The 17087-nt window shown below is 45.5% G+C and overlaps 2 protein-coding genes and 1 non-coding gene across 6 annotated transcripts in view; 1 reads left to right on the top strand and 2 right to left on the bottom strand.

Annotated features, from left to right (window-relative positions):
- The window catches only part of SF3B3 (splicing factor 3b subunit 3), a 54758-nt gene extending 46643 nt beyond the window's left edge, over positions 1-8115 (bottom strand). For 2 of the 3 annotated variants that reach the window (XM_021932164.2, XM_003917165.4), the window contains exons 1-3: positions 7982-8115; positions 3469-3608; positions 765-1091 (exon numbers count right to left, since the gene is read on the bottom strand). In XM_021932164.2, the coding sequence (XP_021787856.1) occupies positions 765-1091; positions 3469-3538 (397 nt within the window). In that variant the 5' untranslated portion in view covers positions 3539-3608; positions 7982-8115. Of the gene's footprint in view, positions 1-764; positions 1092-3468; positions 3609-5378; positions 5398-7981 lie in introns of those variants that run through there. The other variant, XM_021932163.2, reaches the window with a different exon arrangement.
- Positions 57-135, bottom strand: LOC116271377. Its single transcript, XR_004179937.1, has one exon. It is a non-coding gene; the product is annotated as a small nucleolar RNA SNORD111 (small nucleolar RNA).
- A 226-nt stretch (positions 8116-8341) lies between the features above and the next one.
- The window catches only part of COG4 (component of oligomeric golgi complex 4), a 42010-nt gene continuing 33264 nt past the window's right edge, over positions 8342-17087 (top strand). The window contains exons 1-4 of one of the 2 annotated variants that reach the window (XM_003917166.4): positions 8342-8534; positions 11830-11912; positions 13834-13948; positions 16434-16608. In XM_003917166.4, coding sequence (XP_003917215.1) covers positions 8364-8534; positions 11830-11912; positions 13834-13948; positions 16434-16608 — 544 coding nt within the window. In that variant the 5' untranslated portion in view covers positions 8342-8363. Of the gene's footprint in view, positions 8535-8557; positions 8946-11829; positions 11913-13833; positions 13949-16433; positions 16609-17087 lie in introns of those variants that run through there. The other variant, XM_021932165.2, reaches the window with a different exon arrangement.

Genomic DNA, 17087 nt, shown 5'->3' with positions numbered 1-17087 from the left:
ATTCTCTGAATTAGATCTAACAATTTTATGACTACTCAGAGAGGACTGCCCTCTAGAGGCCTGATCAGATACACAAAATTGTCTTCAAAAATTTATCAGAGAAGAGACATGAATGTGAATCATGACTTCAGGCTGAAGAAGGCAACTAAATTTGTTGTCTAATAACAGAAGATCATTTCATTTTAGTCTTTTTGCCAAAGACAAAGAAACTGAAAAACACTCATTTCCAACTAGATGGGAAGTAGAAAAGTACGTTAAGATTTTTCCCATTGTGGGCCGGGCGCGGTGGCTCAAGCCTGTAATCCCAGCACTTTGGGAGGCCGAGACGGGCGGATCACGAGGTCAGGAGATCGAGACCATCCTGGCTAACACGGTGAAACCCCGTCTCTACTAAAAAATACAAAAAACTAGCCGGGTGAGGTGGCGGGCGCCTGTAGTCCCAGCTACTTGGGAGGCTGAGGCAGGAGAATGGCGTGAACCCGGGAGGCAGAGCTTGCAGTGAGCTGAGATCCGGCCACTGCACTCCAGCCTGGGCCACAGAGTGAGACTCCGTCTCAAAAAAAAAAAAAAAAAAAAAAAGATTTTTCCCATTGTTTTAAAAGAAAATACAACTCTTTTAAAAAGAAATGCAACTTTAAACCTAGAGTAAATCCAAACATGATGCCAAACCCATGTAAGTGATTAACTGGAACTGGCACACCACCAAGATCACAGCATTGTTATCCTAAACTAAGCACACACAGCAAGTAGAGTAAATCACTTACTAATCATAACGGCTCGCCCTTTGGGATCCACAGCTAAGAACTGGCCAGGAACGATGCGACGGCATCCACTCTTGCCAAAGGTTTCTTGGTGAATCTTCTCAAACATATTCTTAGATGGCTGGTATTCCAAGATAACAATTCGACCGGAGTCACTGCCAACTACAATGTAGTCTTTGGTGCCACCTGTCAGCCTAAAGGCCATGAGTGACCGGATAACACCGAATACTTCCACAGTGAGTAGGGTATGTACTTTGCCAGTGTTGGGGTCTGGGCGAAGCAGCTCCAAGATCTTCCCACGGGAAACAACAATTTCTTGTTGTTTGGTTCCTAGATCACCAAAAAATAGAGATCATAAACAACCAGAACCCAGCCTGCCCACCATGGTGAAATCCTGTCTCTACTAAAAATACAAAAATTAGCCAGGTGTGGTGGTGCATGTCTGTAATCCCAGCTACTCGGGAGGCTAAGGCAGGAGAATCGCTTGAACCCAGGCGGTGGAGGTTGCAGTGAGCCAAGATTGCAGCGTTGCACTCCGGCCTGAGCAACAAAGCAAAACTCTGTCTCAAAAAAAAATTAGTCAGGTGTGGTGGCATGTGCCTCTAGTCCCAGCTACTTGGGAAGCTTCGGTGGGTGGACAGTTTGAACCCAGGAGTTCAGAGAATGTAGTGAGCTATAATTCTTACACTCCATCCTGGGAAACACAGCAAGACCTCTTCCCTTTAAAAAAAAAAAAAAAAAAAAAAAAGGCCGGGCGCAGTGGCTCAAGCCTGTAATCCCAGCACTTTGGGAGGCCGAGACGGGCGGATCACGAGGTCAGGAGATTGACGCCATCCTGGCTAACACGGTGAAACCCGTCTCTAGTAAAAAATAGAAAAAACTAGCCGGGCGAGGTGGCGGGAGCCTGTAGTCCCAGCTACTGGGGAGGCTGAGGCAGGAGAATGGCAGGAACCCGGGAGGCGGAGCTTGCAGTGAGCCGAGATCACGCCACTGCACTCCAGCCTGGGCGACAGAGCGAGACTCCGTCTCAAAAAAAAAAAAAAAAAAAAAAAAAGGACAGGCACAGTGGCTCACACCTGTAATCCCAGCCCCAGCACTTTGAAAAGCTGAGGCAGGCAGATCACTTGAGGTCAGGAGTTTGAAACCAGCCCAGCCAACATGGTGTGACCCCATCTCTACTAAAAATACAAAAATCAGCCAGGTGTGGTGGTACGTGCCTATAATCCCAGTTACTTGAGAAGCTGACTCAGGAGAATCGCTTGAACCTGGGAGACGGAGGTTGCAGTGAGCTGAGGTCACACTACTGTACTCCAGCCTAGGCGACAGAGCAAGACTACATCTCAAAAAAAAAGAAAAAAAGAAAAGAAAACTTCTCTATCATTTTAGATAAAAAGGAAGACTGAATTGGAACAGGAATCTGAAAGATAAAATTAGTATTAAAAATGTGCTTTCATCCGGGCACAGTAGCTCATGCCTGTAATCCCAGCACTTTGGGAGGCCAAGGTGGGTGGATCACGAGGTCAGGAATTCGAGATCAGCCTGGCCAACATGGTGAAACCTCGTCTCTACTAAAAATACAAAAAATTAGCCAGGCGTAGCAGCGCACGCGTGCAATCCCAGCTACTCGGGAGGCTAAGGCAGAAGAATCGCTTGAACCCAGGAGGCGAAGGTTGCAGTGAGCCAAGATCACGCCACTGCACTCCAGCCTAGGTGACAGAGCAAGACTCTGTTGAGAAAAAAAAAAAAAAAGGCTTTCAAAAATTCTATCCAAACTCCAGCTGAGATTCATTGCATCACATAGTGAAGTCAGTCACAAATCTCCAAATTCCCATATACGTATTTCCTTAATCAAATGCAGCAAAGAACAACTAAATTACCCAAATGAAGCCTCAAACCCACAGAAAGAGCCATAATGAGGATTAGAGAAAATAACATGAAATATGAATGCTGTGTGGTCAGTTAGGCTGCTGCTCACTATCATACATTAAGTATTCAGATTTAAACCTCAACAAAATTATGTCATACTCTACACAATCATGAACCTCCTGCATTACTTGGATTGACTCACAAATGTTAAATCTGCAAATGGCAAGAAAAAGTTTTTATTTTATAAAGATTAGTATCTCGCTTTCAGTAACTTCGTATTTATATTTCCTAATCCAATATTTGAAATTTCACACAATTCAAACCTGGCCTTAATCCATCTTTACAAAAATATCCCCCACATGGTGAACATAATCAAATGATCTGTTTCCATGCAAGCAGCACTCCCTACCTAAATTGCACTTTCCCTTTTCTCTCATACAAAAGTTCTATCTCTTCAAGCACTAAACCAAGGTCCAACCTTCCCTTTACTTAAATTACTCTCTGATAACCTGACAAACACCTTCAGACATTCTTTTTACCCAACCTGATGTCAAATTCAAAATCAAGGACCAGGTCTTACACATCTCAGTGTGTCTCACCGCAATTAAGCAGCCAAGAATTGTGTGCCCTGACAAGAATCATTGCACAACGTGAGCTAGGAAATGCATCTGAAATAGGTAACAGATAATGCACCAGAACTTAACACCTCATCTCATAATCTGAATTGTTTACATTTACCAACTGCTTTGTCATAAATGGAAAACGTTTCCTGCCCAAGAGACTAAACAAGATATGTATTAATTCACTTAAAATTTCAAAAGATGGTAACAAGAGAACTTACCAGAAAAGTTGCCATGAATGGCAAAGCTGATGCCAGTGGCTCTCTGCAAGGTTAAGTTGTACAGAAACATGGTTGCAGGAAATCTGAGTCACCCAGACCTCCAGGTCTTGGTTACACCAACAGTACTGAGTCCAAGAAAGCTAAGGAAATAGAAAACAGAAAAATAGCTGGGAGGCTATTACTTCAACAGACATTTCTGTATGGGAAATTCTGGATGAGGACAGCAGAACCAGTAGAGCAAGCCCTATTAAGAAACAACATATGTGGCCGGGCATGGTGGCTCACGAGGTCAGGAGTTTGAGACCAGCCTGGCCAACACAGTGAAACCCCCGTCTCTACTAAAAATATAAAAATTAGCTGGGCATGACGCTGTGTGCCTGTAGCCCCAGCTACTCAGGAGGCTGCAGCAGGATAATCACTTTAACCCGGGAGGCGGAGGTTGTGGTGAGCCAAGATCATGCCGCTGCACTCCAGCCTGGGCAACAGAGTGAGAGTCCGTTTCAAAAAATGAAACAACATACGGTCAGGCGCAGTGGTTCACACCTGTAATCCCAGCACTTTCGGAGGCCGAGGCAGGTGGATCATGAGGTCAGGAGTTCAAGACCAGCCTGGCCAACATAGTGAAACCCTGTCTCTACTAAAAATACAAAAATTAGCTGGGCATGGTGGAGAGTGCCTGTAATCTCAGCTACTCAGGAGGCGGAGGCAGGAAAATAGCTTGAACCGGTACCCAGGAGGCGGAGGTTGCAGTGAGCTAAAATGGTGCCACTGCACTCCAGCCTGGGCTACAGAATGAGACTTTGTCTCAAAAAAATAAACAAACAACATACTTTTAATTAAGAGCGCCCTCTAAACGACAAGTCAAGATGCCATATATTTTGCCTTTAACCTCACAGGAATCCTATTAAATTGCAGTATTATACCTATTTTATAGATAAGAAAACTCAAGTGCAGAGATTAAATCACCTGCCCAAGGTCACTTAACAAATGGTAAAAATGTTGCAAGCTGGAATCTGTAACATTAATGCAGTATTAGGCAACTTGTCACAAAAACTAAGTACCTCGGTTTACTTGTATTCCAATAAGCTATACATTAACATAATTCAGCACCCAAAAGCACAGCAAAAAGCTCCCTCCAACCCATTACCTAGCCATCCAGTTCTCCCTGGGGGAATCTAGTTTACCAAGTTATAACGTATCCGTTCAGATATTTTTTATATATACAAATAAGAACATACATTTATACCGTAGAGACAGGGTTTCACTATGCTGGGCAGGTTGGCTTCAAACTCCTGTGCTCAAGTGATCTCCCACCTCAGCCTTCCAAGGAGCTGGGGCTACAGCACCTGGCTTATACTGCACTTTATTAACCCTTTTTAACCTTTAACCAAGGGTTGGGTACTGTATTTCATACACTCACACTATATTGCACCTTACTTCGTATTACTTTATCTGCACAATAAACAAAAGGCCATCTCATTTTTACTTTGCAGTCTCAGTTTTCCAATGAATGGGCATATTATAATTCATTTAGCCAATAGCCCACCTAACATTCAGGTGTTTCCAATCTCTTGCTATTACGAATACTGCTACAAAGAAAGTCCCTTGTATGTAGGTCATTCATATGCTCGTATGTCTCTAAAATTAATTCCTGTAAGTGGAACTGTTGGATTGAGGGATTCATAGATTTGAAAAGTTGTTAGGTACTGCTGAATTGCCTTTCAAAGAGACGTCCAATTACATGTCTAGCAATATATGAGTCCCCATTTCCCCACAACTAGCCAAAATGGTTAAGACTTGACCTTTGCTAATCTACAGAAGAAAATTGGTTTATTAAGTGTACTTTTCATTTGCATCTCTTATATAACTGTATATTCAAGGATTGATTAGAATTTAAAATTTCAACTTACTCATTACCAAAAACTAAAACAAAACCATTTCTGCTGCGTCACGAGGCGGCCGTCCTAAAGAAGTATAAAGTCACAGAAAAGGATTCTTTCTCAGCAAATAGGACTGAAGACAGCACAAACAGTACCTCTGCCATAATTACCCAAAACTATACCTATAGATACCACTACAAAATAAACTATGTTTCCCCAGTGCAATTATTTATAAACAAAAGCATAGGAGACCAGCCACGGTGGCTCACTTGACCTTGGGAGGCCAAGATGGGCGGACTGCCTGAGCTCAGGAGCTCAGGAGTTCCAGACCAGCCTGGGCAACACGGGGAAACCCCATCTCTACCAGAAATACAAAAAATTAGCCAGGTGTGGTGGTGCGCATCTGTGGTCTCAGCTACTTGGAAGGCTGAGGTGGGAGGATCACTTGAGCCTAGGAGGTGGAGGTTGCAGTGAGCCAAGATGGCGTCACTGCACTCCAGCCTGGGCAACAGAGTAAGACCTCGTCTCAAAATAAAAAAAAAAAAGCACGGGACCTTGAGAAATCCAGCTTCATTGGTATAGAATTAACATACAGATTTGATTTTATTGTTAAACGAGGACAGAATTAGGAAGAAACGTCCTCATAAATAACTACTATTTCTGGGCTAGGCAAAAGCAGGGTAGCAAGATCAATCCTCCAGGCTAGAAATGGGTCCTAAGAGATATAAAATTTTCTACTTGAGACTAAGGTACATCTTTAATGTTCTAGGACCACAGGAAAAGACAAACAAAAAGGACCGAGGTTGAAAGACCAGGGAGTGGAGAAACAACCAACAAAAAAAGCAAAAGAGAGGAAGCTAGGAGCTGCCTCTGAATCCTTGAACAGCTCCCCCCGTTACTTTTCATATTTTGTAGCTGACGAGAACAGTCTACTTTCCCCTTTCCTTATAACTGATTCAATCCATTACAAACCTTTGGAATTCATTTTTTCCAAACCTAGTTGGATTCAGGTTCTCCAGCAACACCTTAATTCTTGGGTCGTGGAGGAAGGTGCATTTCGGAGGATGAGTCCAGTACTAGAAAAACTATATACCAGGCTGGGCGCGGTGGCTCACGCCTGTAATCCCAGCACTTTGGGAAGCCGAGGCAGATGGGTCACTTGAGATCAGGAGTTCGAGACCAACCTGGCCAATACGGTGAAAACCCCTCTACTAAAAATGTAAAAACTAGCCGGGCGTGGTGGCACACGACTTTAATCCCAGCTACTGGGGAGGCTGAGAGGCGCGAGAACAACTAGAACCCGGGAGGCGGAGGCTGCAATAAGCCGAGATCACCCCACTGCACTCCAGCATGGGCGACAGCGAAACTTCGTCTCAAAAACAAAGCAAACAAACAAAAAACATATACCAGATAAATTTGGTAAGCTTTAAAACTTCCCCACGTCTGGGCTGGGGGCGGTGGCTCACGCCTGTAATCCCAGCACTTTAGGAGGCCTAGGTGGCTGGATCGCCTGAGGTCAGGAGTTCGAGACCAGCCTGGCCACCATGGTGAAACCCTGTCTCTACTAAAAATACAAAAATCGGCCAGGCGCGGTGGCTCACGCTTGTAATCCCAGCACTTGGGGAGGCCGAGGTGGGTGGATCACGAGGTCAGGAGATCAAGACTATCCTGGCTAACACGGTGAAACCCCGTCTCTACTAAAAATACAAAAAAATTAGCCGGGCGCGGTGGCCCCAGCTACTTGGGAGGCTGAGGCAGGAGAATTGCGTGAACCCGGGAAGCAAAGCTTGCAGTGAGCCGAGATCATGCCACTGCACTCCAGCCTGGATGACAAAGACCGACTCCGTCTCAAAAAAAAAAAAAAATATCAGCCGGGCGTGGTGGCACGCGCCTGTAATCCCAGGTAGTCTACTCGGGAGGCTGAGGCAGGAGAATAGCTGGAACCCGGGGGGCAGAGATGCAGTAAGCCGAGATCGCGCCACTGCACTCCAGACCGGGCGACAGAGCAAGACTCCGTCTCAAAAACAAAACAAAACAAAACAAAACAAAAAACTTCCCCCACCTCTGTTTACCATTATTACAAAAAGCTTGTATGACTGCTCACTGCATCTTCTCCATCCTCCAAGGAAACATCATCGCATTTAAACTCTATCCTCCATTTCGCAAATGAGAAAAGAGAGGCTCAGGGGAGGAGACAAGTTGCCCAACTACCAAAATACAAATTCAAACTGGAGTCTTGGCTCTGAAGACTGTTTCCGTTATTTACGCTTTTAACACGCTCCATCATTCCATCTTCCCATCGGTGTACCATTTACTCTACCCAGAGGGGGACATCCATGCCTCCCGCTGCTTGTCACATCTCCCCCGTATCAGAGACCCCAGACGTTAAAAGCAATCTCCACGAGCCCTATTTTGAGCTAGGACATGTTCCCACCCTGTGGATGGAAGCGACAGATGATTGCAAGAAGCCGTTTTCGCGCCCCAACCATTCCTCTGCACCTCCTCCTGGTCCCCAACCTCGGACCTCTCGGGCCTAGACTGCCCGTGACCCCCGCCAAAGTCTCGGGCCCCCCTTCCATATCGCCGCTCTCCGCCTCCCCGAGCCCGGGGAAGTCTCCAGGCTGTTTTTTTACCCTGCAGCGAGAAGGATGGTGTGGATATCCGACGGATGCTACCTCCCTTCAAAACTTAAGCCACCACTAACTCCAACATACTGGCGTCCGCCATTAGACCGCAAGACAGGGGCATTCCGGTGGCGCGCGGCGGAAAAAGACACCCAACCCGCGCCTGAAGAATATATATAATTTTTTAAAAATGCTTCCGTTTTGCTTCCACACCGCATTAAAAATTATTTAAACATGCTTTATTGCTTTGCTTTTTCCAGGAGAACAGAAAATTAATAGGTTTTTAGAAGTAGACTTTTTAAAAAAAACACAGGCTTTCATTGGGCACTTCTGTGGGCTGCCCCAAAGAGGCGCCAACGAAGAGGGGGCCTCGAGGGACCGGAAGTGCCTAATGCGGACCAAGATGGCGGACCTTGATTCGCCTCCGAAGTTATTAGGGGTGCAGCCGCCGTCTGAGGGGGTGGGAGGTGGCCGCTGCTCCGAAATCTCCGCTGAGCTCATTCGCTCCTTGACAGAGCTGCAGGAGCTGGAGGCTGTATACGAACGGCTCTGCGGCGAGGAGGTGCGGGGCCGAGCCTGTTGTTTTTCATGGAGGATCTAGGGAGAGTGGGAGCCTTCAGTCGGGGAATCCGGGCTGTGGGAAGCTCTCCTTGGTGGGGGATACAAAAGAGCGGGAAAACAAAGAAGCGGAAGCGTAGTCGGATATATGAGTAGACCTGTCAACTCTTTTCACGCTGTCGGACGCGCCGAGCTTGTTTTCCCTGATATCTGGGCGATCTGCAGCCTCTCCTGCCTAGACCCCCATTGATTTTCCTGATCCATGATCACCAGTTTCTCCACGGGAGTGAAGTTAGTCCGAGAGTATTTGCCAAAGTGCTTGGTTCTCAAAGTAATAAGCGCCCTTTTGCATTGGTTTAATTTAAAAATTATGAAAAGCGTTTCATCCTGTTATTTAAGAGGGAAGTCTTTGCAGGTAAACTTCTTGAACCGTTGTTAAGAATTCCCCTTGTGGGGAGTGATTTGGGGATGTGATTTTAGCGTTTCGGTCAAATGCACATCTTTGTAGAGGTTTGAGCTTTTAAGACTCAGGCACAATTCTCTAATCTTGGACAGGTCACCTCATCTCTTGTACCCTTGGCATTTTATCAAATGAGGGTTGTGGACTAGATTCTCCAGTTCCTTTCAGTTCATAACGTTCTATCTCCCGTCTCCTTTAATTTTCAGTGGCAACTCGATGCTGTCAATTCACTTTCAAATGTCAGTTGGGTTCCTTGCCAGTCAAAAGAGATCTAAGCTCTAATCTAAGACCAAACTTTTAGCAAAGTTGAGCACGAAAGGCGCTTTCAGCCTGAGGGAGAGGGGATCGTTGATGTCTTTGAGTATTTTCAAGTGTAAACTTGCACTAACTCTAGCAGTTTCTGATACATTTTCAGCAAGATGTGTGTGGTGTTTTTTGTTTTGTTATTTTTAGAAACAGGGCCGCTCTCTGTTGCGCAGGCTGGAGTGCTGTGGTGCTGCAATCAGAGTGGATGAAACTATAGGCACACACCACCATGCCTGGCTAGTTTAGTGTGTGGGGGTTTTTTTTGTCTGGCCTCAGCAAGATGTGTTTTAAAATTTAGTATCTTACCGGATGCGGTGGCTCACACCTGCAATCCCAGCGCTTTGGGAGGCCAGGACGGGAGGATCACCTGAAGTCAGGAGTTCGAGACCAGCATGACCAACGTGGTGAAAACCAGTCTCTACTAAAAATACAAAATTAGCTGGGCATGGTGACGCATGCTTGTAATCCCAGCTACTCGGGAGGCTGAGGCAGGAGAATCACTTGAACCTGGGAGGTGGAGGTTGCAGTGAACCAAGATAGTGCCATTACACTCCAGCCTGGGCAACAAGAGCGAAATTCTGTCTCAAAATATATATGTATATACATATTTTTAGTATCTATCTATTTATCTATATATATATTTAGTATCTTGACTTAACATTCCTAAGCTTGCATTCATTCAGTCATTCAATATGTTGGGTGGAAAATTATGGAAATCCTACAGACAAAATAATATAAGTTCTGTATTTGTATTTGATGACTGTCAAGAGGAAGTCTCCCTCTGGAACCTACTGAACGATTTTAATAAAAATGTATCTGGCTGGCTGGGTGCAGTGGCTCAAGCCTGTAATCCCAGCACTTTGGGAGGCCGAGGCGGGTGGATCACAAGATCAGGAGATCGAGACCAACCTGGCTAACATGGTGAAATCCTGTCTCTACTAAAAATACAAAAAATTAGCCAGGCATGGTGGTGGGCACCTATAGTCCCAGGTATTCAGGAGGCTGAGGCAGAAGAATGGCGTGAACCCGGGAAGCAGAGGTTCCAGTGAGCTGAGATCGTGCCACTGCACTCCCGCCTGGGCGACGGAGCGAGACTTTGTCTCAAACAACAACAAAAAATGTATATGGCTGAGCGCGGTGGCTCACACCTGTAACCCCAGCACTTTGGGAGGCCGAGACAGGTGGATCACCTGAGGTCAGGAGTTTGAGACCAACCCTGGCCAACATGGCGAAACCATGTTAGTATCTACTAAAAATGCAAAAGTTAGCTGGGTGTGGTGGTGGGTGCCTATAATCCCAGCTACTCGGGAGGCTGACGCATGAGAATCGCTTGAACCCGGGGGGGCAGAAGTGGCAGTGAGCCAAGATCACGCCACTTCACTCCAGTCTGGGCAAAAGAGAATTTGTCTCAAAAAAAAAAAAAAAAAAATGTATAGCCGGCTAGGCACAAGTGGCTCACACCTCTAATCCCAGTTCTTTGGGAGGCTGAGATGGGCAGATAGCTTGAGCCCATGAGTTGGAGACCATCCTGGGTAATGTAGTCAGACCTCGTCGCTACAATAAATTAAACAGTGGACCAGGGGTGTGCATGCCAACAGTCACAGCTGTTAGGGAGGCTGAGGTAGGAAGAGCGCTTGAGCCCCCCCTCAAAAAAAGAAAAAAAATGTATGGTTAATTTTAATGGCTATTGTTGAACTATATGCCACTTACCATGTTAAGCACTTTGTGTGGTTTCCTGTTTGAGTAATTCAACAGCCTAATGAGATATGTTTTGCTATCCCTGTTTTACAGATGAAAAAACCGAAGCAAAAAATGTTACATTAATTGAGGTTGCACAGTAAATGGCTTGAATGAGAGAGAATTAGATTTATAACCTCTGGCTACTGACTATGCACCAAGAAGAAAATTTGGTAACTGTCACTGGAAATTTCGTTTGTTTAGGCATTTTTTTTTTTTTTTTTTTTGAGACGGCATTTCACTCTTGTTGCCCAGGTTGGAGTGAAATGGCGCAATCTCAGCTCACTGCAACCTCCACCTCCCAGGTTCAAGTGATTTCCTACCTCAGCCTCCCGTGTAGCTGGGATTACAGGCCCCCACCACCACACCCAGCTAATTTTGTATTTTTAGTAGAGACAGGGTTTCAGCATGTTGGCCAGGCTGGTCATGAACTCCTGACCTCGGGTGATCTGCCCACCTGGGCCTCCCAAAGTGCTGGGATTACTTTGGGATCCAGTGCTGGCCAGGCATTGTATTTTAAATGCCTTCCTATATTAGGCACTATGCTAATAATACTGACTAAAAGTTTATTTCTGCCCATTATGGTGCTCATCTGCCAGATGGAACAAGATACATGTAAGATATCAATCATGCAACATAAGTGCAAAATGAAACATTATTAAAGTCTAAGGAGAGCATAGTGGAAGGAAAAAAGGATTTGGAAATGCGATTCACCCTTCAGCTAAGTAATTGGATTAGATAACTCTTAAGGTTCCTTCTGATGATTCTGCTGACAGGATGTTTCTCTGTGTTTCAGAAAGTGGTGGAGAGAGAGCTGGATGCTCTTTTGGAACAGCAAAACAGCATTGAAAGTAAGATGGTCACTCTCCACCGAATGGGGTGAGTCTGTGCATCTCAGAAAGGGCTAATGTAAATTCCAACAGGGTCAATTGGACAAGTGACCATTTTTTAAACTTTCTGTTATAAACACCAGTTGAGCTTGAAATATAAAGGGTATTATCTCAAGGTAAAGTGAACAACTAAGGGTATTAGTTCCATGGTTTTCAAAGACTCCTTGGAGCAGCAGTACAAGTATCACACCTTGTTAGAAATGCAAATCCTAGGGCCCTACGCCAAACTTACAAAATCAGAAACTCTAGGTCTGGGGTCCAGGAAGATGTATTTTAACAAGCCTACCAAGTGATTCTAATGCATAGCCCAAGTGTGACAACCACCTTTTTTTTTTTTTTTTTTTTGAGATGGAGCTTCATTCTTGTCCCCCAGGCTGGAGTGCAGTGGTACAATCTCGGCTCACTGCAACCTCTGCCTCCCAGGTTCAAGCAATTCTCCTGCCTCAGCCTCTTGAGTAGCTGAGATTCCAGGCATGTGCTACCATGCCCAGCTAATTTTTGTATTTTTAGCAGGGACAAGGTTTCACTATGTTGGCCGGGCTGGTCTCAAACTCCTGACCTCAAGTGATCCACCTGCCTGGCCTCCCAAGTACTAGGATTACAGGCATAAGCCACTGCACCAAGCTGAGAACCAGCATTTTTATAGACTGGGTATATTTGTTAGTCATAAAAATTGTTCCTTGGCTGGGAGTAGTGGCTCATGCTTGTAATCCCAGCACTTTGGGAGGCCACATCTGGAGGATCACTTTTGACCCTGTCTCAAAAACAGAAAATAAAAATAAATAAATAAATAAATTAGTTGGGCATGGTGGTGTGCGCCTATAGTCTCAGCTACTCAGGAGACTGAGACAGGAAGATCATTCGAGCCCAGAAGTTGGAAACTGCAGTGAGCTATGATCGTGCCACTGCACTCTAGCCTGGGTGGCAGAGTGAGAACCTGTCTCAAAAAAAAAACAAGTTGTTCTTTGATCTCACCATGCTCTCACAGAGTACTGGTTAGTGCATCTTTTGCTCACTTAGCAATTGAGAGAATTTGTTCTCTAATTCTTTGGTTGTACCTATTTACGGGTGTCTTTATTGGTTTTAGAAGTTAATTTTGGCCAGACACAGTGGCTCACACCTATAATCCCAGCACTTTGGGAGGCTGAGGCAGGTGAATCACAAGGTCAAGAGATCAAGACCATCTCCTGGCCAACCTAGTGAAACCATGTCTCTACTAAAAATACAAAAATTAGCTGGGGTTGGTGGCACATGCCTGTAGTCCCAGCTACTCAGGAGGCTGAGACAGGAGAATCACTTGAACCCAGACAGCAGAGGTTTCAGTGAGCCGAGATCGAGCCACTGCACTCCAGCCTGGCGACAGAGCAAGACTCCATCTCAAAAAAAAAAAAAAAAGTTAATTTTTTATCAAGTATAGGTCTGAGTTTACAGTCAAACATTCTTGAGAAAAAGCTGAGTGCAGAGCAAACTGAGCTAAGAGTTATAGGTAGGCCGGGCGCGGTGGCTCAAGCCTGTAATCCCAGCACTTTGGGAGGCCGAGGCGGGTGGATCACGAGGTCAGGAGATCGAGACCATCCTGGCTAACATGGTGAAACCCCGTCTCTACTAAAAATACAAAAAACTAGCCGGGCGTGGTGGCGGGCGACTGTAGTCCCAGCTACTCGGAGGCTGAGGCAGGAGAATGGCGTGAACCTGGGAGGCGGAGCTTGCAGTGAGCCGAGATCGCGCCACTGCACTCCAGCCTGGGTGACACAGCGCCAGACTCCGTCTCAAAAAAAAAAAAAAAAAAAAAAAGAGTTATAGGTAGGTATGAAAGAAGTAGAAGACACAGTGTCCATATGCAAAGAAAAGTTTCTCTCTCTTACCCTCTGCCCTATGGTTATGTGTATGCTGACTATGTGTTTCTCTAGTCCTAACCTGCAGCTGATTGAGGGAGACGCAAAGCAGCTGGCTGGAATGATCACCTTTACCTGCAACCTGGCTGAGAATGTGTCCAGCAAAGTTCGTCAGCTTGACCTGGCAAAGGTAATACATCGAGCTTTTCTTTTTTGAGACAGCGTCTTGCTGTGTCGCCCAGGCTGGAGTGCAGTGGTGCAATCACAGCTCACTACAGCCCCAACTTCCTGGCTCAAGCACTTCTCCCACCTCAGCCTCCTGAGGAGCTAGGACTACAGGCATCCACCACCATGCCCAGCTAGTTTTTGTATTTTTTGTAGAGATGGGGTTTTGCCATGTTACCCGAGCTGATCCTGAACCCCTGGGCTCAAGTTATCCTTCCGCCTTTCGCCGTGTTGGCCAGGCTGGCCTCAAACTCCTGACCTCAGGTGATCTGCCCTCCTTGGCCTCCCAACATGCTGGGATTGCAGGTGTGAGCCACCTTGCCTGGCCAGTAGCTTCTTTACTGCCCTCTACTAACTCAAACATCAAAATGTCAATGGGGCTCTGCGTGGTGACTCACACCTATAATCCCATCACTTTAGGAGGCCAAAACAGGAGGATTGCTTGAGCCCAGGAGTTCAAAACCAGCCTGGGCAACATGGGAGAACCTTGTCTCTACAAAAAATACAAAAATTAGCTGGGCATGGTGGTGCACACTTATATCCCAGCACTTTAGGAGATTGAGGCAGGCTGATCTCTTGAGTCCAGGAGTTTGAAACCAGCCTAGGCAACATGGCGAAGCCCTGTCTCTACTAAAAAATACAAAAATTAGCCAGGTGTGGTGACGCACACCTATAGTCCCAGCTACTTGGGAGGCCAAGGCAGGAGGATCGCTTAACCCCAAGAGGCAAAGATTGCCGTGAGCCAAGGTCATGCCACTGTACTCCAGCCTGAGTTGCAGAGTGGAGTTGCAAATTAAAAATAAATAAATGAGTTAGTAAATGCCAGCTTCTATTTAAAAAAAAAAAAAAGCTACCACATTACAGATTAGAAGAGCACCTTCCAATAGAAATCTAATGTGAGATAACAAAGCCAGACAAAAATATCACAGAAAATTTCAGACCAGTAGCTCTTATAATATAGACAGAAAGGCACTCAACAAGCCGGGTGCGGAGGCTCACACTTGTAATCCCAGCACTTTGAGAGGCTGAGATGCGTGGATCACGAGGTCAAGAGATCGAGCCCATCCTGGCTAACACAGTGAAACCCTGTCTCTTAAAAATACAAAAAATTAGCCTGGTGTGGTGGCAGGCGCCTGTAGTCCCAGCTACTCAGGAGGCTGAGGCAGGAGAATAGCATGAATCTGGGAGGCGGAGCTTGCAGTGAGCTGAAATCATGCCACTGTACTCCAGCCTGGGCAACAGAGCAAGACTCTGTCTCAAAAAAAAAAAAAAAGAGATACTCAACAAAACCTAGCAAAGCAAGTCTAGCAATATATAAAGAGGGTTATATACTATGGCCAAGTGGAATTTATCCTAGGAAGACAAGGTTGATTTAACATCTGAAAATCAATTAAATGTAATGGCCAAGACCACAATTACTTTTGCACCAACCTAATAATACACCATATTAATAGAAAAAAGGACAAAAAACACATGATCACCTTATAGACTTAGAAGAAAACATTTGACAAAATTCTGTGCCCTTTCATGATAGAAACACTCAACAAATTTGGAATAGCGGGGAACTTCTCAGCCTGATTAAGGGCATCTGTGAAAAACCACAGCTGGCCAGGTATGGTGGCTCATGCCTGTAATCCTAACACTTTGGCAGACCAAAGCAGTAGGATCTCTTGAGGCCAGAGGTTTGAGACCAAACTTTGGAACATAGTGAGACCCTATCTCTACAAAAATTTTTTTAAAAAAACAACCCTCAGCTAACATCATACTTACTGGTGAAAGATGTTATTCTTTCCTCCTAAGATGAGGAACAAGACAAGGGTGTCTTCTCTTACTATGTCTCTAGAACAAGCAAGCATGTTTAAAAAAATTTTTTTTTAATATATGAGTTGGTGGCTGTATGGTTCTATCCAGGGCAATTAGGTAAGAAAATGAAGTAGGCCAGGCATGGTGGCTTACTCCTGTAATCTCAGCACTTTGGGAGGCCAAGGCCGGCAGATAGCTTGAACTCAGGAGTTTGAGACCAGCCTGGGAAACATGGTGAAACCCTGCATCTACAAAAAATACAAAAACTAGCCAGGCATGGTGGCACACGCCTGTAATCCCAGCTACTTGGGAGGCTGAGGTAGGAGGATAGCTTAGGCCCAGGAGGCAGAGGTTGCAGTGAGCCATGATTGCGCCACTGCACTCCAGCCTGGGTCACAGAGTGAGACTGTGTCTAAAAAAAAAAGAATGATTTGATCACGTTATTAAAATTGTATGATACCTGTCAATGGTGTTGATCGTCATCAATAACAGTTGCGTTAACAGTAGTGGTGGTGTTTGTGAGATTGCTATTGACAGCTTAAAAGGACATATGGTTGACCAGTTTCAGCTCCTGAATCTCCCTACCTTCTTGAGGGGTGTTTTTGAAAGAATAGGACATTGTTTCTAAGTACCAAATCTTTTTGCAGAACCGCCTCTATCAGGCCATTCAGAGAGCTGATGACATCTTGGACCTGAAGTTCTGCATGGATGGAGTTCAGACTGCTTTGAGGAATGAAGATTATGAGCAGGCTGCAGCCCACATTCATCGCTACTTGTGCCTGGACAAGTCAGTCATTGAGCTCAGCCGACAGGGCAAAGAGGGTCAGCATCCCAAACTGTTGGTTTTTAGTTAAAATCATCTGTGATCTGAAGTAAGCAGACTCGACCAATAAAAACACATCAGTTTTTAGGAAGTTTTCTTTTTTCTTTTTCTTTTTTTTGAGACGGAGTCTCACTCTTGTCAGGATAGAGTGCGGTGGCACGATCTCGGCTCACTGCAACCTCTGCCTTCTGGGTTCAAGCGATTCTCCTGCCTCAGCCTCTTGAGTAGCTGGGATTATAGGCACACACCACCACACCTTTCACTGTGTTGGACAGACTGGTCTCGAACTCCTGATCTCTGGTGATCTGCCCGCCTTGGCCTCCCAAAGTGCTGGGATTACAGGCTTAAGCTACCGTGCCCAGCCAGGAAGTTTTCTTATCTGGTAGTAGGCCATATGTAGGTCCTGTACCATCCTGGGGCAGGCTTTGTTAAAGTAGTCCCCCCTATGTGTGGTTTCACTTTCTGCCATTTCAGTTAC

This window comes from Papio anubis, chromosome 18 (genome assembly GCF_008728515.1).
Source record: "Papio anubis isolate 15944 chromosome 18, Panubis1.0, whole genome shotgun sequence".
Classification (NCBI taxonomy): domain Eukaryota; kingdom Metazoa; phylum Chordata; class Mammalia; order Primates; family Cercopithecidae; genus Papio; species Papio anubis.
The sequence above is the reverse complement of the archived record's forward strand: the minus strand, read 5'-3'. Positions and strand labels throughout refer to the sequence as shown.